The following is a 27,513-nucleotide window of genomic DNA, read 5'->3' on the forward strand; positions in this document are numbered from 1 at the left end:
CACGGTCGTCATCGTAAACATGTCCCTGCAGATGCTGCTCGCCGACCGTGGCCCGTGTTTGTTACAACACGCAACTGAAAGTCGGAGGTTTCAAGCGTCAACTTTAGGTTACAATATCTCCGGATGTAATTAACATTTTACAATGCAACAAACGGCACTGATTGCGTTTTTGTTTATATGTTCAGATGTGCTAACAAAACTAACGTGGTTCCATTTTAAAAAACTTAGGTTTGTGTTAAAAAACATACTTCCGTGCATTTTTGTATGGTTTGTATTAAACAATTACACTAGCCCCTCTCCTCACGTTCGGTCTGTGGAATCGGTTTGTCAGTATTTGATGTGGCTTACGAAGTATATCCAGCGGTAACGTTAGGTGACTCACCCTGTATACTAGTGTGTTCCCCACAGTTCCACCCACTTGTAGATTTGACACATGTATTGAACATCTCCTCCTCACACTCTCTGTGTTTACCTCTTCCTCCATTTATCTGTGTATCTCATCTTCCCACTCTTAACTATCTCCTCCTCTCCACTCTCTCTGTCTCTTCATCCCTCTGTCCCCTCTCTCAGACCATCTCCTCCACTCTCTCTCTTTCTGATCCTGATCATCGTGCGTGGGACCACAATCAATGCGCAGCGCTATGAAGACACTTTGCAGTAACTACGACGCGCTATAAAGTCAAAACACCCAGGAATGCTATTGAATGGAATCATTCCGTTGCTTGTTAACGCCCACCACCGCACTGCCAACTGCGTAAGGACGGCTACGCTTCAGCGATTTGGTTGGGAAATACTGCAATATCCTCGGTACAGCCCGGATCTATCACCGTGTGATTTTCACATCTTCGGCGACCTGAAAAAGACAGGTGTTTACGTCCGTTTCAGTCGGACGAGGAAATGCAAGAGTGGGTGCGGCTGTGGATCCGTCAGCGACCAGCCGCCATCTACGAAACAAGAACTGATTGTCTTGTTTCCCAGGGGGACAAAAGCCTTAACGCGTATAGTGATCACATTTGTGTGGATTGATTTCATATTCCCGCTGTGGCGGGTGTTTTGTTCTCATTTGATTGCCCCTTATAAGGAATATAAGTGTAGGATTCAGGCCATTTTAACTGTGTTTGTGAGATTCAATTGTCACCTAACAATGGCCTAAGAAGCCGGTTGGTGACCAAATAATATGTCGCAGAACATTAGGAAAGTATTTGCTATTTATTAAAAAATAATTTTGTAACCTGTTTACAAGACACCATCCTTTACGTTAACTGATTTTCGCAGTCCTCTGCCGTCTCTGACACAATAGTCATCTTTCAATAGTTGAAGAGCTCCATGAAACTAGCCTTTCGTCTGAAGACTACAACAGCGCGCAAGCTAATTCACTGTATTTCTCAAAGAGCGCTGGCAAATTTTTCGTGCCAGCTTCATTGCCGGCGCAAGGCGAGGTGTCGCAGCTGGAGATGGGGTTAGAAGAGTGCGAAGTGGCGGCGGCGGCGGCGGCTCTCGGCTGGCCAAACAAGAGAGCGTGGCAGGCGAAGCGGACGCGTGCGCGCCACGTGTCGGCTAATGAAGGCAATCTACTCACCCGGCCGCCAGGCTGTTGGGCCACATGGGGTCGGACCTGCGGACAGCGGAAAACTCATTTCAGTGCAGGCCACACATCTGCGACAGTAATGGAACACACACACACACACACAGAAACACACCCTCATACATGCGGGCCCAGGCGCCAAGAGGAAGTCCGGGTCGCCACTGCTGCCGCGACACCTGTACATTAAAAGCGAGGACACATGTGTGCATGCCGCTGCGCAAGTCGTCAACAGGCCAAGACCTCGCCTCTCTCGTCATGTCTCTGTCGGTGAACGTCAGAATAGAGGAGCTCCATTTCCTCCCACAAACATAGTTTTGAAATTATGACACTACAAATAAAATAGGAAAAGGAATCCTGTAATGTTTGAATACTCCATTAGTAGTGTAGCGCTTGACACAGTCACGTCGATTAAATATTTGGGCGTAACAATGCAGAGCGATATGAAGTGGGACAAGCATGTAATGGCAGTTGTGGGGAAGGCGGATAGTCGTCTTCGGTTCATTGGTAGAATTTTGGGAAGATGTGTTTCATCTGTATAGGAGACCGCTTATAAAAAACTAACACGACCTATTCTTGAGTACTGCTCGAGCATTTGGGATCCCTATCAGGTCGGATTGAGGGAGGACATAGAAGCAATTCAGAGGCGGGCTGCTAGATTTGTTACTGGTAGGTTTGATCATCACGCGAGTGTTACGGAAATGCTTCAGGAACTCGGGTGGGAGTCTCTAGAGGAAAGGAGGCGTTCTTTTCGTGAATCGCTACTGAGGAAATTTAGAGAACCAGCATTTGAGACTGACTGCAGCACAATTTTACTGCCGCCAACTTACATTTCGCGGAAAGACCACCAATATAAGATAAGAGAGATTAGGGCTCGTACAGAGGCATATAGGCGGTCATTTTTCCCTCGATCTGTTTGGGAGTGGAACAGGGAGAGAAGTTGTGGCACGAGGTACCCTTCGCCACGCACCGTATGGTGGATTACGGAGTATGTATGTAGATGTAGATGTAGATATCGGCACAAGTAATGTAATTTTTACCTTCTACATTCAATTTACCTCTCTTTTACTTTGACATAAAATAAATGAAAATGTTTGTGGTACATTGCACTGGTAGTCCAAACTGAAGCCTTTATTACTTTACAAATATAATTTTAAAATATAAACAATAGTTAACAACTAAAAGTTCGTTTGGGTATGCTCGCTGAGTGTCTTAATATCAGGTGGTTAGTGCAGCTTCTCATGGAGTTCCACTGTAGGCTGTAATTATCATTTGGCAACGAAACTTGGTAAATAAGCTAATGCGATAATGCGGAACCAATTTACCCTGGAAAATATTTGTTTCAGTTATGACCACCAGGAGCAAATCTGGCACTTTATACTGTTTGTATGACGGTATGACATCCACGCTGTTATCTGATAAGTCATAACGTGAGTGAACAGTATGGCTATCGAGAACAGGGGCTATGTGCTGTTAGTGAAACTGTTTTATGTGAACAGCAGCTATTATAGTGCTGCATTGAGAAAGTATAACCGAGTGAAAAGTCTGAGGAGAGGCTCGGTATCATTACGCGGTTTAAAGAAGATGATAATGAAATTCGATAACGCATGAGCCACGGATGGCGCCTGGAAGAGGAAGGCGCCGTATCTCAATGGAACTTATTGACGAGGTTGCTGTTGTCGTAGCTGACCATGCAGCACGTCGCCGATTAGTGCTGGAGTTCGTGCAGTACTGCGAGAATTGACCATTCCATGGTCAAAAGTACGGAAAGTTTTGTGGCCTTTATCACACTGGTACCAGTGCTAGGTTCACTTGGTGCAGCAACTCAAACTTCATGATCCGCAGCAACGTTCTGAATTTTCTCTTCAGTGTCTGGTACGGATCGAAGTGTCCCGCGCTGCATTCTATGGAGTGACGAGGCACATTTTACACACAGGGTGCAGTGAATACACAGGACGGCGTGCTGTGCACGGAGAGCCATTGCACTCACCACATGTGACTGTGTGGTGTGGATTCGATCCACCGTTATTCTCGGTCCATTCTTCTTTGAAAAGAATACGCCCAGAGAGCCCGTCGGGTATACCGTCACCTATGCACCAAAACCTCCTTGAGCAGCATGTGATTACTGTTTTGGAATAGCGCAACTGTGTGGAAACGTTTTCATGCAAAGTGGGCTAACACCTCATGTCGCTCGCCTAGTGAAAGATCAGATTAATGCAACCTTCCACGAATGTGTTATCCCAGAGGTTTTCCAGACCTACAGCCTGCAAGTTCACCTGATCTGTATTCATGTGACTTTTGGCTCTGGCCGGCCGTTGTGGCCGAGCGGTTCTAGGCGCTTCAGTCCGGAACCGCGCTGTTGCTACGGTCACAGGTTCGAATCCTGCCTCGGGCATGGATGTGTGTGATGTCCTTAGGTTAGTTAGGTTTAAGTAGTACTAAGTCTAGGGGACTGATGACCTCAGATGCTAAGTCCCATTGTGCTCAGAGCCATTTTTTTTTTTTTTTTTTTTTTGCTCTGGGGATGTTTAAAAGAGCGCGCTTACCAGTGACACGTTCGGTCCTTACCTGACGTGGAGGTCAGTATACAGAAACACGCTGACACGCTGCTCAGATTCCACCAGAACTCAAATGGTTCAAATGGCTCTGAGCATGATGGGACTTATCATCTGAGGTCATCATTCGCCTAGAACTTCAAACTACTGAAACATAACTAACCTAAGGGACATCACACACATCCATGCCCGAGGCAGGATTCGAACCTGCGACCGTAGCAGACGCGTGGTTCCGGACTGAAGCACCTAGAGCCGCTCAGCTACAGCGACTGGTCCACCAGAACTGCTGTGAGCAACTGTTGATCACGTCTTTTTACGGATGCAGTATCGCGTCGACGTCATTGATACTCATGTTAAACAAATTGTGTAAGCGACAGTTCAAAATGGTTCAAATGGCTCTGAGCACTATGGGACTTAACTGCTGAGGTCATCAGTCCCCTAGATCTTAGAACTACTTAAACCTAACTAACCTAAGGAGATCACAAACATCCATGCCCGAGGCAGGAATCGAACCTGCGACCGAGCGGTCGCGCGGTTCCAGACTGTAGCGCCTAGAACCGTTCGGCCACTCCGGCCGTCCTTTCGTAAGTAGCTGAGATTTAATTATAATCAGCCAGTATAAGTACTTAGTAGGCTTGACTAGTACTTCGCCCGCATCTCGTGGTCGTGCGGTAGCGTTCTCGCTTCCCACGCCCGGGTTCCCGGGTTCGACTCCCGGCGGGGTCAGGGATTTTCTCTGCCTCGTGATGGCTGGGTGTTGTGTGCTGTCCTTAGGTTAGTTAGGTTTAAGTAGTTCTAAGTTCTAGGGGACTGATGACCATAGCTGTTAAGTCCCATAGTGCTCAGAGCCATTTTTTACTAGTACTTTGACTTTTAGTACTGTGACTCTTCGTCTGATTGAGTAGATGCTAGACTACAAACCCAAAGGCACGGGTCTACGGTGCAGGCTCGTGATCGAACTGTCGCCGGCCGCCTGCTGGTAGAGTTTAGTCTTTCCATTGCCGCGACTCTACGATGGCGAGGGGGCGGCGGATCTCTCGTCCCTGCCGTTTGTTACCCTTGGGAAATACCTATGGTACTCATTTTGACAGGAGGCTCAGTGGATTTGGGGCCTTCCTGGAGAGATTGGTAAGAGTAACAACCTCCGCTCATACGCCTCTACACAGGATTGAATCTAGAACCGCAAGAGTGCAATCTAGTGCTCTACCCCTCAAGTACCACCACGGCCACAAGGTACGACGTGCAATCCTAATTTTTTTCAGTCACTCAATGCCTTTTTCAACTACTTAAAGCGGTTTGTTATTGTGAATAATGCCAAGTTGCACCATGGTATGAAATCCACGTTAATACTGTGAGTTGTCCTACGACATGCTGGGTAAATCAGTTCAAAGTTCGCAGGACGGCAAGGGTATTTCACCCTCAGTAGGATAATGCCTAGTAAAGCACCGGTATTCCAACTAACCTTCGAGGTGACGGCAGTTGTATTTACTTCCTACTAGCATTTGGTAGTTTATGCCGTGAAAAAATGCCCTCGTATTGCAACGACGTTGATGTGGTCTTTTGATGTGTGTGTGTCCATCTTAAGATACAAAAGAGGACAGCTGAACAACTGCTACGGCATTCTAGAATGTTAAGTCTGTACTGGAAGAAGGAATGTATCTACGATAGTTTTTCTATCCCACTGGATATAAAACACGAATGGGAATTCAGCGCCTTCCCTACAGCATCTCACTCGCTCCAACGACTTGTACAACAATGTTAAGCGCTCTAACACTCCCACGTTGCAGCACCTGCTGGCGGACTGAAATTGTCATTCTGGTACTCTAATGTAATGTTTCAATTGTGTTTCATATCGACACCAGACAAAATCATCGGAAGGAAGGTCGCTACGACTGTACCAATAACGAAGTTTCAAGGGGCGACCGAGAAGAAAGAGAATGGTCGACTTCGATATATTGAGAGAATTTTAGGTATGTGTAGCTCGTCCATAAAGGAGATCGCGTACAAAATACTAGAGCGACCCATTCTTGAATACTGCTCGAGTATTTGGGACCATACCATGTCTGATTAGAGGAGGATATCGAAGGAATCCAGAAGCGGGCTGCTAGATTTTTTACCGGAAGGTTCGATCAACAGGCGAGTATTAGGGACATGGTTCGTGAACTCGAACGGAAATCGCTGGAACGACTACAACGTTCTTTTCACGAAAAGCTACTGAGAAAATTTAGAGAAGCGGCGTTTGAAGCTGACTGCAGAACGATTCTACTGCCGCCAACGTCATTTCCCGTAAGGACCAGGAAGATTAGAGAATTTAGGGCTCTTGCGGTGGCTGATAATCCTTCTTCCCTCTCTCCATTTGTGTGTAGAACAGGAAAGGAAATGACTAGTAGTGATGCAAAGCACCCTCTGCCATGCTTCTTGGCTTGCGGAATATGTACGTAGATGCAGACGTAGAAGAACAAACGCCAAGGATTTCCGCAAAGATCACGATGGGTGTGTCCAGTGTGGCACCTGTGCTGGCTTGGACCAGTTGAAGTCCTCCGCGCTGTGACGTCGTCCTGCAGTAGTGAGGCGACAGCTGGCGGTGTATTTATTTGCGGGCGCTGCAAATATTTATGCTGCGCGCCGGACGGTGGTCGCAGGGAGCGGCGTGCTGCCAACTCGAGTGTTTCTGTTTGGCTGCAGGGCAGAGTTGGACAGGACAGGCGCGCGCCGCTGTTGACACGGAAAACACTCCAGCCCGCACCTGACGTCCACTCCGGGCCCCTTCAGGCTGTCGCTGCCGTTAGCCGCCCTTTGCAGAGTCCGGAAGCTGAGCGAGGATTAGGAGCGGAGGGGGACCGGATGTTAGCGGACGCCGGGGTACCGGAGGACCTCCCGCACCGTGGCCGCAGAACTTCCGCAGTCGTGTCAGGTGGGCACAACGTTATGAAGTTTATACCTCTGGGTGAGCTGAAGGAGCTACATCTTCTTCTACGTCTGCACTCTGCAAGCCACTGTGAAGTGCATGGCAGAGGGTGCTTTCCATTGCACTCGTCATTAGGGCTGCTTTCCGTTCCACTCGCGCATGCAGAGGGGGAAGAATAATAATTACTTCAACGCGTCAGTGCGCACTGTAATTAGTCTAATAAGAGGTGCGCCCTACCAAAACTACGGTTCTGTAGTTACCTTAAGCGATCTAGGGAAATCACGGGAAACCTAAATCGGGATGACAGGACATGAGTTTGAACCGACGTCATCCCGAATGCGAGTCCAGTGTGCTAACTACTGCGGTACCCCGCTCGGTATTTTTTCTTTTATTACCCGCAGTATTGGTAGCATTGGCAGGGAAAGAAACATAAATGAATGCGTGAGAGAAACAAGGAGCTGAAGACTTCTTTCTGTTTTGCACACAATTAGAATCGTAAGTCGTTCATTGTTAGTCCACTATGGTTTTATAATCTTACACAATATAAATTTCATTTTACAAGTAATAAATTTTCATTACTCTTCCCATTTATGCAGCCAAAGCAATTGCTTTTGATGTAGGTACAGGTTTACATGCGCAAAAATAAAAAATCTACGGTTTTTTTTTTTTACGTATGTAACAGTTGAAAATGGCCAAACGCTGAAATCTAGATCGTGTAATAAAAGCATATCAAACGGTAAAATGTCAGTTATATCTTTCCGTAAGAGTTATATGACTGGCTCCAAATGGAAAAAAAAATCATGCGCAGTTATAGCTGTTATTTTGTACTCGATAAAACGTTTTTCATCATGAACAAAGACAAGAGTTTACTGTTATTATTGATAAGTTTGAAAGTGGTTTATAAATGAGAGAAACATGTACTACGTAAGCTCGACGAGGTATTGAAGCGTTGTTTGATATTTTTTGGTTATCATTATTTCGAGGAATTTGCCTTTTATAGCATTGTACGAAAAATCAGTTTTTTTTTAGTTTTACTAAAACAGTCAGTAATTCCCTGTTACATATCAACAGTTTTCGAATGTAACCTAAATTAAACATTTGCCAATTTCAATTTTGCTACAAATACTGCTTATTTTTAAGTAACGCACAGGAGGATAATTATGGAGAATAAAAATGTTCCGTAGGTTGGGCGGCCTATTATATGCCCTCACGTAGTTTCTAGACGGTTGATCGCTTCCGGTTTCCAAGGGAATCTAGTAAGACACCGATCGCACTTGCAAACAAAGCGATAAACTGGGGTAACGCCCGATAGGTATTCAACACACCTAACGTACGCCTTTACGATCTTAACTGACGAAGGCTGCTGGGAAAACCACGGTACACTACGCTTGCTTAACAGTAGCCTACGGTAGTTTTACAACTTTATGTCTGATGTAGCCCTCACGATCCCAGCGGGAACGATGTGCAAGATCTTATAGTACATACCTAAATACCTCGCTTAAAGATGGTTCTTGCAACTTTGTAAGCAAGTTATTTCAGAATAGTTTGCATCTCTCTTCAAGCGTCTGCCATTTCAGTTTCTTCAGTATCTCCGTGACACTTTTCCATGGTTCAGACAAATCTGTGACTATTTCTGCTGCCCTTCTTTCAGCACATTGAATATCCCTCGTTAGTCCTGTTTGGAAAGGGTCCCACACACATTCCAAGATGGTTCGGACGAGTGATTTATAACCACTCATCTTTGCAAACTGATTACATTTCCCTGGTAGTTCGCAAATGCTCATTGTTTTAACTACGACTGAGCCTATGAGGTTGTTCTGTTTCATATCCCTACAAACTGTTACACCCTGGTATTTGTATGAGTTGACCTGTTCCAGTTGTGACTCGTTGACATTGTTGTATGAGATACTATGCTGATATGTAGGGTTGGCTGAGGTCTAGGCTAGATTGGAAGGTAATTTGTCGTGAAGCGGTGAAGCCAGCGATGTGAATACAAATTAAAGTTTGTCGGGACAGACGGATCTGAAGCGTAGACCGAGGTCTACACTCGTCGTTGGTGATATTTCCTTCAAGAAGCCGTCAGGGCCAACAGTCATTCCATTTTTAGAGCAACTTACACCTATTTACAAATGTTCAAATCTACTGTGTTATCTGGTGTGCTGTTTGTATTTTTGTTAGTAGATCATCTTCATTTTTTCTTACTTCGCATTACAATTATTATAGCTGCTAAATAAAGAATGTTTTACATGAGATTTATGGAAATTTTTATCTGCACAGGCAATATCTAATCCTTGCATTTAAGAAGACGTTTACACTGTCATCTGGTATGCGAGGAGCGTTCAATAAGTAATAGAACACACTTTTTTCTAGTTAGATTTCGGTTGAAAAATTGCAGAATTTGCTGTGGGAGATCGTGGAATATTACCACTTCAGCTTCTATTGTTACATGAAGTCCCAATAGATGGCGACGCTATACGTAGCCTTCAAAACCGAGTCTTTAACGGACATGCGTTCCAAGCAGAGATCTATCACTGAGTTTCTTTTGGCGGAAAATCAGAGCATTGGAGAGATCCATAGGTGCTTGGAAAGGTCTACAGAGACCCTGCAGTGAACAAAAGCATGGTGAGTCATTGGGCGACGCGTCTGTCATCACTGCAATGAGATGGCGCAAATCTGTCCGATTTCCCGCGCGCCGGCCGGCCGACAACAATTGGGATTCTGGGAATGTTCGGACGTGCGGATACTCTCATCTGAGGTGATCGACGGATCATAAGCACCTCCGTGCTCAAATGGATGTGTCTGGTGACAGTGCTGACAAACTAGCACACCAGTTGGGATATTCAAAGGATTGTATCCTTTGGGTTCCTCACCTTCGACTTCATCTGTTGGGCCCAATGAGTGATGTGCTCGCGTTAAGCAGTACGTGGTTGATGGGTAGGTTATTGATGTAGCAATCCGTTGGTTCCGACGCCGACTAGTAGATTGGTATCACGTGTGCATACAGGCACAGTAAGGTGGTGTGAGGCTGTCAAATTGAACGGAGATTATATTGAAAAATAGGGGTTTGTAGCCAAAAGAATGGGGAATAAAATGATGTATGTGAACTCTGAATAAAACCAACCTGCTTTCAAAAAAATTGTGTTGCATTACGTATGGAACGCCCCTCGTAATTGTAAACAAAACCTCCAAGACAGGAAGGAGGAAGGCGAGTCTGGAGGAAGAGGTCTCAGCCGCTCTCTACCAGGAACATTACCAAACCCAGGTTGACATGCCGAGCCTGTGAAGAAACGGAATAAGGCTAGGAAAAAGAAGACCCAGAATTAACAGATTAGTGGTGAAAGTGCTATGGTGGATGCAATTAAGGAAACAGGTTGGAAATTTTAAAGAAGATGATCAAAATATCAAAGACCGAAGATAGGTAGGCTTAACGCATCGTCGACGTCGATACTATTGGAGATGGAGCACAAGCGCTGCTTTTACGGGAAATGACCAAGAAGACTGATCCACCTGGACGGTGTTTGGAGCCATTCTCGTCCTGACTGCAAATCCATTGTCACATGAATTGTCACAAGATCAGCGCGTTGACATTTCTAACCGCTTACTTATATATACGTACAATAGTTGTACAGCACATGCTGGATGTTGGAGGATTTAAATGACAAACCGTATTAATACTTATAATTGGAAGGGGTAAATCCGTGGCCAGAAGGCAAGTAAAATGGAAGGTGGTAGTTGGATACGAACTAGAATTCCGCCTGTTCTGTTGCAAGCCGGCGCCCAGCAAAACACTACGAAAAAAATGTAACTTCCGTGTGCTTCATCTGAAAAGTAAGCTCAACACGCTCAAAAAATAGTTTATGGTAATAAACTGCCTGCCAAAAATGCCAAGCGTCCAGAGACTTGATCGGATATAAATGCAACCTCATACACGTGCACACCACCGGGGAGGGGGAGGGGATACGTAAATCGTTAGAGTTGCATTTCTGTGTGACAGGTAGAAAGGTCACTAGAAAGCGTTAGTGATGTTCATGTTTAGTATTGTTATCAGTCCTCGTAGGGAATATAACAGGCATGAACAGCGCGGATGTTGACTGATCACTGTGGAAAACGCGGAAATGCCCCATGCTCGTGGGATACACTATTATCAGCACCTGACAGAGATTGTAGGGGGCTTCATTGTGTGTGTGTCTCCAATTGACAAGGTAGTCGAATAGTACAATATCCATATCTGTGAGACATTCAGATGTCACAATGGCCCACATAGGATTGGATCTAAGGGGAGAGATACTCGTTGTCAAGCTTCCGGTTGACCACGTCTGACCACCGCAAGGTGGGCGGGGGGGGGGGGGGGGGGCACCTCTTATTGTGCACCGGCGCATCGTAACCCATTCACACCTACAACAGCGGTGTTACTCCTGGCGTCTTAGGTACTCCAGGTCACGGATGGCAGTGACTGAGGGAACCCTCACGGCACAGTGGGACGTCAGGGGCATCCTGCCTCCTCGTGCCTTACTCATCTTGCTTTTTACGACAGCAAAATGTTTGTCCACACACGGCATGTGTCTCTATGAACTGTCTGCGTGATAACAATAAATGAAAAGCAAACTGGTGCTTTTCATTTATTGTTATAATGTTGTTCTACCAAGAACCGACGGAATATTCTGTTAATATGTCTGCGTGATGTTGAGGTACTCCAGTGACCAGCATGATCCCGAGATCTGTCCACGATAGAACGTGTATGATACCAGCTTGGACGTAAGCTCCATGACAGTGTCATTATGGATAATATCAAGGACCATTTACAACTCATGTGGGCCACCTTGCCTCAGGAGAGGAGAGAACGGCTTAATGCCACTCTTCGCAGCCGAAAAAGTGCATGCACCCAGGCCAAGTGTAATACAACATCATTCCGATAAGTGGGCTCTCATTGCCAAGTTCTTTGTAAATTTGACTCAATGATGTAATGAATAAAATAAAATTATATACCCTCTGGCAAATGGCCTTGCCGCAGTGGTAACACCGATTGTCGTCAGCTCACGGAATTTAAGCGCTGTCGGGCTGGGCTAGAACTTGGATGGGTGACCATCCGGTCTGCCGAGCGCTGTTGTCAAGCGGGGTGTACTCAGCCCTTGTGAGGCAAACTGAGGAGCTACTTGATTGAGGAGTAGCGGCTCCGGTCTCGGAAACTGACATAACGGCCGGGAGAGCAGTGCTGACCACATGCCCCTCCATATCCGCATCGAGTGGTGCCTGTGGGCTGGGGATGACACGGCGGCCGGCCGGTGCATTTGGGCCTTCATGGCCTGTGCGGGAGGAGTTATACACCCTCTGAAAGCGCGAAGTTTCATTTCGGTTCCTCTTCATCCATTGAAAGCTTCACCTGTTTTTGTATAATTCCAAAAGCGACTGATGGCAGTTTTCTGTATGTATATTGCTATGTTGTTTGCTTTACGTATACAGGGTGATTCAGTTGCCCTTACTGATAGGCTTTACGCAACCCACAGAGACTTCAAAACCCATGTGCGAGATTTTCATATTCTCTTGCTTGCTATACACCATGGTTAAAGTTTCAAATGGCTCTGAGCACTATGAGACTCAACATCTGAAGTCATCAGTCCCCTAGAACTTAGAACTAATTAAACCTAACTAACCTAAGGACATCACACACATCCATGCCCGAGGCAGGATTCGAACCTGCGACCGTAGCAGCCACGCGGTTCCGGACTGAAGTGCCCAGAACCGCACGGCCACCGCGGCCGGCACCATGGTTAATCTAGTTAAATTTTGTACTGGAATGCGTTTTCGCTGGAGGCCGTAGTTTTCGAGTTATTCAAGACATATTTTCTTGAGATTTTTTTACGCTTTTCTTGAAAGATTCGGAAACTACAACCTTCAGTGAAAACGTATCTGAGTACAAAATGAAGTCCTGTTAATTTCTTCTATGGAAATGATAGTTTGAGTGTAGCGAGTGAAAGAATGTGAATTTCTTGTATGTGGAATTCGAATGTGTTGTGAGTTACATATAACCTTTTGGCAGGGGCAGCTGAATCACACAGTATAATTGAAAGAGACAGTAATGAAAACATTTACGGAAACAAATGCACAACGATGACCACGCGAAAGATGTCGTCGCCTTTAAATAGTGGCTGTAGGTATGGTAGGCACCCAACGTTGCTCGGAAGCCCGAGCGGGAGCAGGGAGTGGCATTGTGCTGCGCGGCTCTTGGCTGCACAGCCAAAGCGGCCGTTGCTGGGGCTGCGCCGGTTTATCGCCTCTGACCACCAATTCAGATGGAGAGCAGTGAAGTGGAGTGGGCGGAGGAGCTGCGTGGTGCGTGACGCACGCAGCGTAATCCGCGCCCTCGAGCGCGCCTCGGCGGTCACTGTAGGGCCCAGATTACTGCGCTTGCGGGCGCAACGGTGCGGACGCGAGGGCCGGCGCTGCCGCTAGGGCTAGGGCTGGGCTAGGGCTGTAGGGATAGCAATAAAGAGGCCGCCTGCTGCGCTCCCAAAACCTCGCGCTAACAGGTGGCCCGAGAGCTGCGCAAACAAAGCCGCTCCTCATCAACTCGCCAGCCGCGTTCTTGCCATTCGTACGCCGCGATTCCGAGATCGCCAAGTGGCCGCTCCCCGCGTGCCCTCGACACGCTACAGCTCACTTGGAATTTTGTCTTGTGGACTCTATGCGTCGCCCCCTCTGCAGGTCAGACGGCACGCGTAGTCGCGAGCGTGATTGTGGCCCAGGCGCCGCATATCTCACTTTCAGTCCACCGTGGCCCTGCCTCGTGAGTAGCCTGTTTGTTCATTTTTGTATTCATGTAGGCACGGGTGGACCCAAGGCCCTGCATTCAGTGTAGATTGTCGTCACCATCAGTTTTAACTCGCCACAGGGACGTATGATTTTCCCGACAATCTTTTTCTACAATGAAATTTTCAATCTGGAGCGGAGGATTCATTGATATCAGATATGAAACTTCGTAACAGATTAAAACTGGTGGAAGTACAGTTGTGAGGACTGATCGTGAGTACTGCTTGGGTAGCTCAGTTGGTAGAGCACTTTCCCGCGAAAGCCAAAGGTCCCGAGGTAGATTACGGCTCGGAACACAGTTTTAATCTACCAGGAAGTTTCAGTCTTTTTCCTAGTCTTACCCCCTACTTTCACAGGATCTGTGTATTCCAATGTTAGTCATAGAGGTTGGTCCAATGACCTTTCTCTCGTCACCCCCCCCCCCCTCGCCCCCCCTCCAACGGAACGGAATTTATGTTCAAATGGTTCAAATGGCTCTGAGCACTATGGGACTTAACTACTGAGGTCATCAGCTCCCTAGAACAGAACTACTTAAACCTAACTAACCTAAGGACATACACACATCCATGTCCGAGGCAGGATTCGAACCTGCGACCGTAGCGGTCGCGTGGTTCCAGACTGTAGCGCCTAGAACCGCTCGGCCACCCCGGTCGGCAGGAATTATGTACCCCTGTTAACTGTCCACATCTAGTGTTCTCCATGTGAAAGTGTGTGGATGTCTACGCTGAGGAAGGCATGTCTGCAATCTGTGGATAATCTAGCGCATAAGTGAGGAGAAAGTAGTCAAAAAAATGGTTCAGATGGCTCTCAGCACTATAGGACTTAACATCTGAGGTCATCAGTCCCCTATAACTTAGAACTACTTAAACCTAACTAACCTAAGGACATCACACACATCCATGCCCGAGGCAGGATTCGAACCTGCGACCTAGCGGCCGCGCGGTTCCAAACTGAAGCGCCTAGAACCGCATGGCCACACAGGCCGGCAGAAAGTAGTCAGCCAGTATCTTATTTCTTTCTTAGTGTAGGATCTTTGCCTTCCGGTTAGGCTTACTCAGTTTCCTGTGATTTCTCTGTACGACCTGTAGACTCAAGAATCATATCGGATTTGTTGTGTCAGCAGCTGGCCGATGTGGCCGATCGGTTCTAGGCGCTTCAGTGCAGAACCACATGGCTGCTACGATCGCAGGCTCGAATCCTGCCTCGGTTATGGATGTGTGTGATGTCCTTAGGTTAGTTAGGTTTAAGTAGTTCTAAGTCTAGGGGACTGATGACCTCAGATATTAAGTCCATAGTGCTTAGAGTCATTTGAACCACTTGTGTCTGCAGGCACAGTCAGCACCTGGTTGGAATGTTTGTTGCAGCCGGTCAGGGCTCAAGCCTATCTACGTCAGCCGGCTCTCAGGTAAGGAACAAGGTAGTGTTCTGTGGGAAACATAGCTTGTAATTTTCTTTATCCTTACCATTTCCTAGTTCTTAGTTTTCTTATTACTTTAGTCTCCAAATCTTGGCAGAGGAACTTGGAAACTGATAAAGGTAGTGTAAAAACATAAATGCCTTTACTAAAATTTCTTGCGTGTATGTGGGAGGAAGGAGGGGAGAGGGGAGGTTCATTCCGTCTCCTCTCCCTTTGTATGCGCGCCTGCACGTAAACGTGTTCCAAACCCTGTACAGATATACACTTAAGTAACGGAGACTTACATACAATTAATATACATAAGGGAACACAACATGGATATAATGGCATAATATCATCATTTTTCTCTTGTTTGACCTTGCATTTCATGCAACAGATATTCAGTTGGTAACACAGACACACATGCTGATGATATAAAACAATGAATGAAACAAAGTAATAGTTCCAAAGCTTACGGATCTTACGTCACATCACGTATCCTCTAAGTCTTTCGCGGTACCATGATTGAATGAAATCGTCAAAGTTTTGAACAGCACAATTGAGTTACAGTTCTCGACCTTTCGACAACTGTCACCGTCGTCATCTTCAGGAGTTAAGGCTTCCGAAAGATCAATAATTATCACACATTTGTTGTTGCTGGAAAAGCGCTGTGATTATTTCGGATTACATCATTAGAAAGCAGTTATGTAACACCAGAATACCTCCAGGCGCATTATGGATAGTGCAAATACTGGAAAATTTCTCATAATATACAAATAATCGAAAACAAATAAGCCACAATACACAATCTTTGCATACTCTATTGTCAGTCCACAATGGGCCGCGCGGGATTAGCCGAGCGGTCTCAGGCGCTGCAGTCATGGACTGTGCGGCTGATCCCGGTGGAGGTTCGAGTCCTCCCTCGGGCATGGGTGTGTGTGTTTGTCCTTAGGATAATTTAGGTTAATTAGTGTGTAAGCTAAGGGACTGATGACCTTAGCAGTTAAGTTCCATAAGATTTCACACACATTTGAACATTTTGAACAGTCCATACTGGAATCACTCAGAACCGTCAAGTAGGGGTATTCAATCGTAGTGATTGGAGGTGAAACGCTCTCTTAAATATGGAGGTAGAAATGCAAACTCAAGACCGAAATTAAGGATTTACAAACCCGTCGACGACGGGTTGACTTGTCGAGCTTTTATTGGCCTAGGTGAAGAAGGACTCTTCCATTGTGAAGACTGCTGCTCAATTTAAGAGCCAAAGGAATAAAATTAACTTTCATTAAGAGTGACAACCTCTGCATGGAAGTTTGGATCGTCTTGATTCAGTTGTTCGAGTTCTCTGCAGGGTTCCGCACGATGGTGCTTATGACCGTCATGAAACAATCGTGGCACGAACTTCGCCGAATTCATTCCCACGTTCAGTTCTTGCGACAGAAAACGTTCATATGCATCATAATTTATTTCCAAGGTGTTGCAGAGGCCTTGGGTGGTCTGTCTTCGCCGGCCGCGGTGGTCTAGCGGTTCTGGCGCTGCAGTCCGGAACCGCGGGACTGCTACGGTCGCAGGTTCAAATTCTGCCTCGGGCATGGGTGTGTGTGATGTCCTTAGGTTAGTTAGGTTTAAGTAGTTCTAAGTTCTAAGGGACTTATGACCAAAGATGTTGAGTCCCTTAGTGCTCAGAGCCATTTGGTCTGTCTTCGATTTTGCAGAAACAAGCCTTTAGGTCAGAAATCGCAAAAACGCAAAGTCATGGAAACACGTAAATGGAAATATCATCAGTAACAACAGCTAACCAAAGCACTCAACTCATAGTCCTTTGTCACATCGGCCAAGAAACAGTGTGAAGGCATGTAGCGGCAAAAGCAGTGTATTTGTAGCCGTTTGAGTACCACCTCGCGAGGTGACCGCAGCGAGTCGGTGCGAGGCAGAGAAGGCAGCGACACGAGGCTCTCGAGTGGAGCAGTGGCACAGTGAGAGAGCACGCCTAATCGCCGCCCATTGTGCGAGGTCCTCATCCCCTGGAGGGCCGGCAACCCGCGACGCTCAGACGCTTGCGCCTACGCTGCCAGCCAAGCGCCTCGCGCCACACACCGAATGGGCCAATGTGTCGATCGCAGCTCAGCTGTCATATTTCATTGACGGACAAATATCTTCTACATATTTTTTCAGGATACTGCATCATTAAAATGAGGCTCAAATGCCAAAAAATCTGCAATGAAAATCGATCGGTGTTAACCCCCATTTTTGATTATGTTAAATGGTGTGGGCAAAACTGTGGGTAAGAACGCAGTGACTTGAGACTCCAAGTGTATCAATCCCAATAAAAAGATTATTTCTACAACTGTTACTGGAAAATGAGGTCGAAATCCAACATTGTTACCCAACTGAATAACCAAGGAAACTGAATTACCTGTCTCTGCAAATGAGCTAAAATTAAAGCGTTGCAAAATAAATCTACATTAGCATCAGAATTTGTCAGTGAAATTATTCTACAAGAAGTATCTACAGTCATTACCCAGGGTATAAAACATCGTATTTCAAAAACAACGACGACGCACCTAACAATCTAACCTAATTTCAAACACTTTGTAAGAAGAAACAACGAAACACGGAAAATAAATAGGATGCATAAATGAAAGGAAATGTTATTTTCTGCGAAGACATTCTCTCTGTTTTTTTGGTGCGTTCTGTGAAAATTGTAGCGCAAGGTTTCGACAGTTTACTACGTCGTCATCGTCGGCATCTCACTGCCACAACTTGTTGCTGTGGTTGCGTTTTATACGTACTTACGGGATGAATTACGATGGCGATATTTTACGCAAAGTCTCAAGAATTTACGTGTAATATCAGAGATAACGTCGACACTGCTTTGGAAAGATTCTGACAGCGTCACCACTCTTGTTAGGAAGTAGTCAACTCGGCTCATTCCTCTGGAGCGTCTCATTCTCAAAAAACACAACATATGTTTTCATGGCACCAAAATCCTGTCCAATGTATGGAGTCCCGGCAGGATTCTGTCTTCCAAACATTTAACCAGGTCAGCGGCTAAATCCTCCTTGAAATATGGTACTGGGTACTAGAAGCCTCCCTTCGCAAATATCTATGTAATATTTGGTAACATAAGTAAATTCTTGCCTTATTCACATGAGGCCGTCACGACATATTTCGGTCGACTAATACATACAAAATGCCAGCACAGCACCAGCAACGATACCCAACTCCTAACGATGAGGGCGGTAAGCTCATCATTCGGACTTACAGAGGCGGGAAAAGAGACAATTTCAAATAAGACTTTAGTTCCACGAAACTGATACAAGTACTTCCTTAATTTGTGAAAGCGAACATAGATATTAAAACGTAAAATAGAATTTACTTTATGACTTTTCGATCGCAAATCAATATTTTTGAACTATCGCTGTCGCTTCTTTTCTATAGTTCACTAAAGACAAGTAGCAAGAACATAAAACTAATGTTGTTCATACGTAAAGTGATCACATTACAAAGATTTCGTGGAACTGATCGTCTGAACGAACGATATTGACTTTAAAATGTACGACAAGTTTCAGCAGCAAAAGTAGGGAAAGAGGCTCGCAACTTCGACAGCAGAGGTAATTGGCACGTAAAACTGCACGTCTTCAGTGGGCCAAACAACACAGAAACTGGACAATTGCTGACTGGAAGTGGGTAATGTAACGCAACGAGTCCCGATTTTGCCTCTTTTCAAATCAAAATACGAAGGAGAAACGTCATACAAGAACTCCAAGAATTAATCTCCTCAAGGAGACCTTCTGCTAATACCGCGCAACATTTCTTTCAATCTTGATAATGGCGTAAATTCGATGATGAAGAGAGTTCAGTTATGTAATATCCACCTGAAGGTACCCACTGATGACTGGTTCCGGAAAAGCTATCTAATTGTGGATATGCTGACTGCTACATTTCCACCGCTGTTCTAAATAATTCCATGCATTTTCTGTGGGATTAAGATTGGGTGGTTTAATGAGCCAGCAGGATAAGTTTCAAAACAGGAACGTATGCTTCCAGTTCTGTGAGCTGTTGTTATCTTGGAAGACGGGAGAGTTCGCAGATCACTAATCATAAATATGTACAAGAAAAGGGAATACCTGCTGACCGAGAATATTGAAATAAAAACCCTGGTTCATGGTCAATGTTCATAGCAACCTTCCATTGTGTGTGTATATGTGTGTGTGTTCGTTTATGTGAGAGAGAGAGAGAAAGAGAGAGAGAGAGAGAGGGGGGGGGGGGAGGGAGAAAGCGTTGGACTGTTATTCCTGTCACGATAGTCCTATAATCTTTCGTACTTCTCTATATCTGTTATACAAAATTTATAGAGTTCATCCCCCCCCCCCCCCCCCCCCGCAACTCGTGGTCTTGCGGTAGCGTTATCGCTTCCCACGCACGAGGTCCCGGGTTCGATTCCCGGCGGGGTCAGGGATTTTCTCTGCCTCGTGATGACAGCGTGTTGAGTGTTCTTCATCGTCATTTCATCATCATTGACTCGCAAGTCGCCGAAGAGGCGTCAACTAAAAATGGACTTGTTATACGGTGGCCGAACGTCCCCGCATGGGGCCTCCCGGCCAACAATGCCATACCATCGTTTCATTTTATAGAGTTCATTATTTTTTGCTGTAAAATTATGCCCAACGCACATTGTTCGTTCATGGTGTTGAAGAAGCACCACATGATCACAGCTACGTACTGCGTCTAACTTAGTCCTTGTTGTGAACAACTACTTCTACAATTTGCGCTTATCCTGATAATTTATATGTTATTGGTTGGTTGTTGGTTCATTTGTGGGAGGAGACCAAACAGCTATGTCATCGGTCCCATCGGATTAGGGAAGGATTGAGAGGGAAGTCGGCCGTACCATTTCAAAGGAACCCTCCCGGCATTTGCCTGGAGCGATTTAGTGAAATCACGGACAACTTAAATCAGGATGGCCGAACGCAGGTTTGTACCGTCGTCCCCCCCGAATGTGAGCCCAGTGAACTAACTACTGCGCCACCTTGCTCGGTAATTTATGTGTGCTTTCCGATCCTGACTGATCCATATCGCGAGCAAGTAACAATATTGCCAGAAATCTGTAACACATTATTATGTATATCCTGCATTTGCAGGTGCACCGTACCTCAATATCATATCCAAATTGTCATAAGACTCCATGTATCAGCGAGTTTCGTTCGTATTGTCACAACGTTTCAATAAATTTCTTACCACTCATCTTCAGGCGATGATGACATCGCCTGCGTGCGAGTGGGAAATTCGTCGAGACGTGCGACAACACGTCGCCATGACTCGGATTACAACACGAGGAAACTTCTTCGTAGCATAGAGTGTTTTCATCAGTAAGCGAACGCAAAGCATGCGCGTTAATAAATGTAATGTGCTATTCCTTGGTCGACAGGCAGAGAGACTGGGGAGGCGCGTGTGCAGCCGTCGGCGCTGCGCTGTCAGGTGTCGCCTGTGTATCGCGTGTTAGCCCAGCGTCGCGGCGCCCAGCGGGGCTTCCCACCACGAACGACGCCCGGCGTCAGCGTCATACAGCCGGCGGGTGGTCCCTCTGATCCCACTGTCCTCTCGCATGAAAGACACTGATGAGCCAACACACCATGACCACTGCCCACCACGACGTTGGATGCCGCCTCGAGGCGTTGCGGCCACATGACGCCGTAACAAAAGTATGTAAGCGGAGCAGGCACGGATGGGAGATAACCCTAGCGAAGATATGGCTGTAAATGGGAAAAATCCAGAGAGATACGTGACTTTGACAAAGGGCAGATTACTATTACACAGAGGCTGTGAACGTGTGTCTCGAAAACGGCGAAACTGTACGAATGTTCACGCGCTATTGTCGTGAGCATCTACGGAATGATACAGGACAGTGAAACTACCACTGGCGCTGAATGCCTGGAGGTCCACGACTCTTTACAGAACGTAGGTTTCGGAGGCTTGTCAACTCTGTTACGTGGGATAGACGGTGGCATCTCTCCCGAAAGAGCACAACGCTGGAGCGCGCTCAAGTGTTTTGGAGCACGCCGTTCATCGTACATTGTTAAAAAGTGAGCGCCGCAGCAGATCACCTCTATGTGTTCAAATGTTGAACCAACGACGTTGTCAGTTACGATTGCAGTGGGAACATGGCCTTCGGGATTTAACCGTCGATCAGTGAAAACGTGTCGGATCTTCGGGTGAATCACATTTTTGCTACACAAGATCGATGGTCGTCTCCACAAACGTCATCATCGAAGCGAACGGCTGCTCGAAACGCGCAGCGCGCCGCAGACGCAGGCTGGTGGGAACAGTATTGTGCTATGGAAGACATTCTGCTCAGGATGCATCGGACGTGTGGTAGTAATGGAAGACAGGTTGACAGGTGCGAACCACCTGCATCCATTCAGGCTTCATGTCTTACCCGACGGCGATGTCATCCTTTCAGCAGCATAATTGTTCGTGTCTCGGAGCCAGAACCGTACTACAGTGGTTTGAGGAGCATTATAGTGAACTCACATTGATTTCTCAGCGACCAAATTCGTCTGACGTAAATCCTATGGAACCCATCTCGGTCGCTATGGGGCGCCATCATAGTGTACACAAATCAGCCGCCCGTTATTTACGCGAATTGCATGATCCGTGCGTAGACATCTAATGTGACATACATCCACAAACCTACCAATAAGCTGTCGGATCCCTGATATGCAGAATCAGTGATGTATTTCATTCCAAAGACGACCAAACAAGCAATTAAGCAGGTGGTCATAATGTTTTGCCTCATAAGTGTACTTTGTGCTGCGGTGCACTGGTCTATCCGTTGAGACACTCTGAAGTATAACGTAGCTGCCACCAAAGGCCTGTAGGTAGAAGACTGTGCTGACATGTGAGGGTTTATTTTCTCATATGTCCCCCTCGCTAGGCCGGTCGTATACTGGCAGGGTGTTCAGTCAGGGGACTGGTCTCTCTCTGTAATAAAAGGACTGAGTGCTGCACTGACCGATGGAAGTACACAGGTGACGTGAGGCAACTGCACAGAAATGACGACGAAAAATGGTGAGATAGACAGACAGAACGATTACAAAAAATGTGGTCAGCGTAGATGGCTGCCTCCTTGGTAGGAGGATTGGTGCGGAGTGTAATCAAACTCGTGCTGCCAATTTGAGGAGTTACTTGATTGAAAGTCGGCAATATAAACGGAGAACGGTGTTCAAAATGGCTCTGAGCACTATGGGACTCAACTGCTGTGGTCATCAGTCCCCTAGAACTTAGAACTACTTAAAGCTAACTAACCTAAGGACATCACTCACATCCATGCCCGAGGCAGGATTCGAACCTGCGACCGTAGCGGTCACGCAGTTCCAGACTGTAGCGCCTAGAACCGCACGACCACTCCGGCCGGCGGAGAACGGTGTGCTGACTATATACCCCACCACACCACATCTGCATGACGCAGCCTGACAGAGGGTGACACGGCGACCCGTCAACATCCTCCGGGCATTCAGGATCTGGATGGGTAGCTCGTATTTGCTGATATCCGGAATGACAATTAATTTGTTGCCAAAAGTTATAGGACAAAGTCGATAATATGACTTTCGTCTACTTGTATTATACGGGGTGATTCAGCAGCCTCTGCCTATTAATTTTATGCTACCCACAACACCATCAAAAATCACACACGAGATTTTTCATATTCACTCGCTCACTACGTGCAAACTGCCAGTCGTACAGAAAGAATGAACGAGACTGTTTTGTAGGAAATTTGATGCAGGTAAATTTTATTCTGGAATGCGTTTTCGATGAATGCTGCAGCTGGCGGGTTATTGAAGAAAAACGCATTTGAAGGTCACTTTTGTATGTTTTTTTCAACAAATAGAGAAGTACAACATCTAGCGAAAATGTAACACAGTGTAAAATTTAACACTAACTTTCACACAAAAAGGTCCTGTTTATTTTTTCTACAGGTTTAACTGTTTGTGCGTAATGAGCAAGTGAATGAGATACTTTTGTGTGTAGTATTTGATGGCGTTGTACATAAAACTCGCATGTAGTTGGCATTCAGACACAAAAATACATTTGGTATAAATCAGTGAATATACCAACATTTATCTTATATATATTTACAAGTATACATTGCAATGTTTATTTCTTTGAGAAGTGTAACACGTGAAAATGATTTTCCATTATGGTGAGTTAAAGCACATTTTTGAAACCGACTGTATGACTAACATTTAACTGTATCCAAGAAAACAAAAACTGTGACAACAGGAGTGAAGAATAACGTTGAGATAAATATATGTTTTTAGGATGTACGGTAGCACAAAGCAGTTCCTGCACTAAGAAAATAAAAAGAAGGGCGCAACTTGGAAAGTCCACTGCAATTCAGTTAGGCATATTGCTAAAAGAAAGTAAACTATCATTTCTGACCAAAATAAAAATTGCTGAAACTTTGATCTTAACCACAATTTTGTACAGATGTGAGTAGCGGAAATGAAAAAAGCGGGTCGCAATAAAATCGATTCTTTTGAAACAAGGATGTGGAGAAGGATCCTGAGGATTTCATGGACTAGGAAAGTAAAAAATAGAACAGTCATGGAAAAAATAGTGCCAGAAATATCTTTGAAGGCTAAAATACTGCAAATGGAATTAACATACTTTGGACATACCATGAGCGCTGAGAACTCACTACAAAAAACAGTAACGCCTGGAAGAACAGAAGGTGAAAGACGTACAGGAAACCAAGGAAAAGAGAGACAGGGAACATCAATGACGCATCGGTGTCACCTTGGAAGAAATGAGGAGCAAAACAACGTCCAGGAATGTATGAAGAGACATTCTTCATCATGTGTCCGGGAGTCGGAGACGACTTGATGGATCATAACAGCAACAAACTTATAACGACAACGTGTAAAAGACTTGATTTCACTTCGCAAAGTTGCGGAATGATATCAAGAAACATACTAAAACCGATGTTATATCAAGCTATTGTCATGATTGAACTTTACTTTCTTTACTCTGTGGAATGTAAGTTACAAGGCTCGACTTCAACAAATGTAAGTTTAAGCAAACTTTCAGCGTCAGAGTTCCGGTGTGTGTCCAGGTTAAAGTAGTTTAGAAAATTTCCACATTCACTGATGTTGATGCAAATAATGGACATGCCGATGTGATAGCATTTTTCTTATTCAGGTAGACTGTACGGTGAAGTTGTCTTCTGATGTGAGCGCGATATATTCAAGAATTTGCTTAGTGCACTGATTCCCAACTGGGAGGTAAATACCACCTCGGGGGCGCAAGGAAAGCATCAGGGAATAGAAACAATAAGAATTTTATAACAATTCAGCTACGTAGGTAATTTATTTTTCAAAAGAGTATCTGTATTATCACTATTTCGGTAAACTCTTGTACGTATTAGATATTTATATTTGCATATTATGACGTTTCTGGTAATCGAGGATCTTTTCTGTAGGAATCAAGATGGGTTCTGAAAATAACAAGGAGAAAGAAGGCAACAATTACAAAATTTTTATTTAAATCCATATTTCTGCATTTCAGCAATATACTTGAAGCTACGAGACTTTTAATTGTAGTCTATACTGATGACTAGTGGGCCTAACTATAAATGACTCCGCGTTCAGAAACCTGTGTAAGAATAACAATGTGACAGACATACAAAAGAAATCGCTGGGAAAAAGTTTATGCCAATCAAGTTTCATGAAAGGCACTTCACTGGATTATTTCCGTAGGGATAAAAGACCGAGAGAATTACTGAATATTCTTTGACCCATAGCAACATTGCTGTCTATGTATAAGGTATTTCGATTAAACTGAATTTTAGTTGGCTGAGCTGACAAAGAGATATCTGATAGGCAACTAACCTCAGATGTAAGAGGGTCCAACGCAAAATTTTATCCGCGGACGAGACCGAGAAGAGGTTTTCGCTGTCCCAGCAGTCGAGTTCCTTTTTTCCCATCGTCTCACATTCATCCGTGTGCTCTCCGCGCCGCCCCACCGCACAATACAAACATATTAAGAGGAGCAGCGGAGAAGGGTCCCGTTTTATGATATCACAGTTGTAAGGAGAAGTAGTTTTAAAGCTATTCTTAGCCTCCCTGCACAAATGATGGAACTGTATGCCCTCGTATGTGTAATTTTCATACTGTAAATCGTATCCAGTTTATAAGCTTTCTGGTTTGGTGTTATATTCCTGGTAACAGAACCAAAAACACATTTAGGATTAAAATTTTATACCGAATTGGACCTCCAAATAGAACCAGTGCTTTGTAGGATACTCCAATATGTAATATACGAGTGTGTTTAAAGTGCGGCCGTTTCCTGGTTTTCCATGATCCACACAGGTTCTCAACAAGTAATTCAGTATTTGTACTTCTGGTCGAGAAAGCTTGGCAGAGAATCCGTTAGGCACAACTGAATATGGTGTTCGACCGTGTCAGAGCTAAAATTCTGCTTCTAAAATTAACAAGAGCAGAGCACAGATCTGTTGGAACAAAAACTTCATGTAAATTTCGTTGGTGCGTGGCCCAAGAATTCCCTGCAGCAGTTTCTACTTAGCAGACAGAAAGGTCATGCGACCTCCGCTCCCTCTTCCACCCTCTCCCTCTTTCGCCGTCTCTTCCTGCACCTCCACTGCCATTAATATCCCGAACAGTCTGCAAAATTTCTTCTCAGGGCATACTGCAGAGTAGGATGTTATTAAAAACGTGTCCTTTAGCGTGCTCGTCGTGAAAGAAACGCCCACATAGTACTTACATTGGAATTATTTATAAAATAATCTAGATCGTAAGGTACGTTTATTAAAATGTGACCGGTATCACATGATCATCTTCATACCATCAATCATTTTGATACACGTCGGCTGCGTGTGGGGCAGGAACCGCTGAATGACGATAGTTGACTCTCTAGTAAACAAACGCCCCTTGCGATCACGACTGTTTCATGGTTAGTTTGAAGTACTACATTGTGATAGTTGACTTTCTCCAGCAATGTTTTCAGAGTAATAATTTCTGAGGATTATTTACACATCTCTAGGACGTGTTCCTGTCAGATTCGTCTTTGCTTAACTTCCTACGACCGTTGAAGTACCCAGTTATGGGATTTATCGGAGAGGGGGACGGAGGTACAGGGACAGGAAGCGGGAGAGGTGACTAGAATTTAACGTGTAAGAAGACCTATGATACAACTTAACATTTTTACACGCAAAAAGTGCTGCCACAAAAACAATCACATTAGGTGCTGAAAAAAATTTTCTAAACGCGGACCAACACTGGCTTTTCTAGATAAATGATATGACACGTATCAACCATTGAACCACTAAGTAAAACTTCTGCAGCTTTCAGTTGAGAGATATTTCTGTCACGGCTTAGATTCCAAGGGGAGCCAAAAACTAATGCAATGAAAAATTCTTTATTCGATTGCAAATAGTGATTAAAAATACTCTGCAACTGCAACAACTAAAAGTGTCATCAATTCAAAGGCAGATCATCCAAAATGTCTGTGTCTCATAATCAACGCGAAATTTTCATTCGAAAAACACGTTCGACATACAGCCGACAGACGTACGGCTTTAATTAACCCTCTCTCTAGGTCAGCTAGAGTCAAATGGAGATACTACGCTCTGCAGCAGTAACAAATATTTGTAAAGGAGCGTGTCGTCTTATCGGATGAATCAGGTTTCTTGTTACACCAGGTCGACGGTCGCGTCCGGATGCGCCGTCATCCAGGTGAACAGCTACTCGAAACATTCACCTTGATACGGAAGCAGGCCGCTGGGAGCAATATTATGCTACGCCAGACATTCACCTAGACCTCGTGGGACCTGCGGTTGTAAACAAAGGCACGATGACATCTATTCACTACGTGAAGAATACTGCTGACAGTCTACATCCCTTTATGCTTGATATCTTCCCCGACAACGATGGAATCTTCGAGCAAGATAACTGTTCGTGTGAAGAGTCAGTCACCTTGATGTTTTGGCGTCCGCAGCTCGTGGTCGTGCGGTAGCGTTCTCGCTTCCCACGCCCGGGTTCCCGGATTCGATTCCCGGCGAGGTCAGGGATTTTATCTGCCTCGTGATGACTGGGTGTTGTGTGATGTCCTTAGGTTAGTTAGGTTTAAGTAGTTCTAAGTTCTAGGGGACTGATGACCATAGATGTTAAGTCCCATAGTTCTCAGAGCCATTTGATTTTTTGGCCGCCAAATTCGCATGCTATGGACTAGATGGAACGGGTCTGGG

The 27,513-nt window shown here is 45.3% G+C and overlaps 1 protein-coding gene across 1 annotated transcript in view; it reads right to left on the minus strand.

Annotated features, from left to right (window-relative positions):
* LOC126188638 (homeobox protein OTX2-B-like) overlaps positions 1–27,513 on the minus strand; it is a 360,976-nt gene that overhangs the window by 207,129 nt on the left and 126,334 nt on the right. The window contains exon 2 of the mRNA XM_049930239.1: positions 1,580–1,615. Within this exon, the coding sequence (XP_049786196.1) occupies positions 1,580–1,615 (36 nt within the window). The remainder of the gene's footprint in view (positions 1–1,579; positions 1,616–27,513) is intronic.

The sequence above is a fragment of the Schistocerca cancellata genome, chromosome 5, assembly GCF_023864275.1.
Source record: "Schistocerca cancellata isolate TAMUIC-IGC-003103 chromosome 5, iqSchCanc2.1, whole genome shotgun sequence".
In the NCBI taxonomy this organism is placed as follows: domain Eukaryota; kingdom Metazoa; phylum Arthropoda; class Insecta; order Orthoptera; family Acrididae; genus Schistocerca; species Schistocerca cancellata.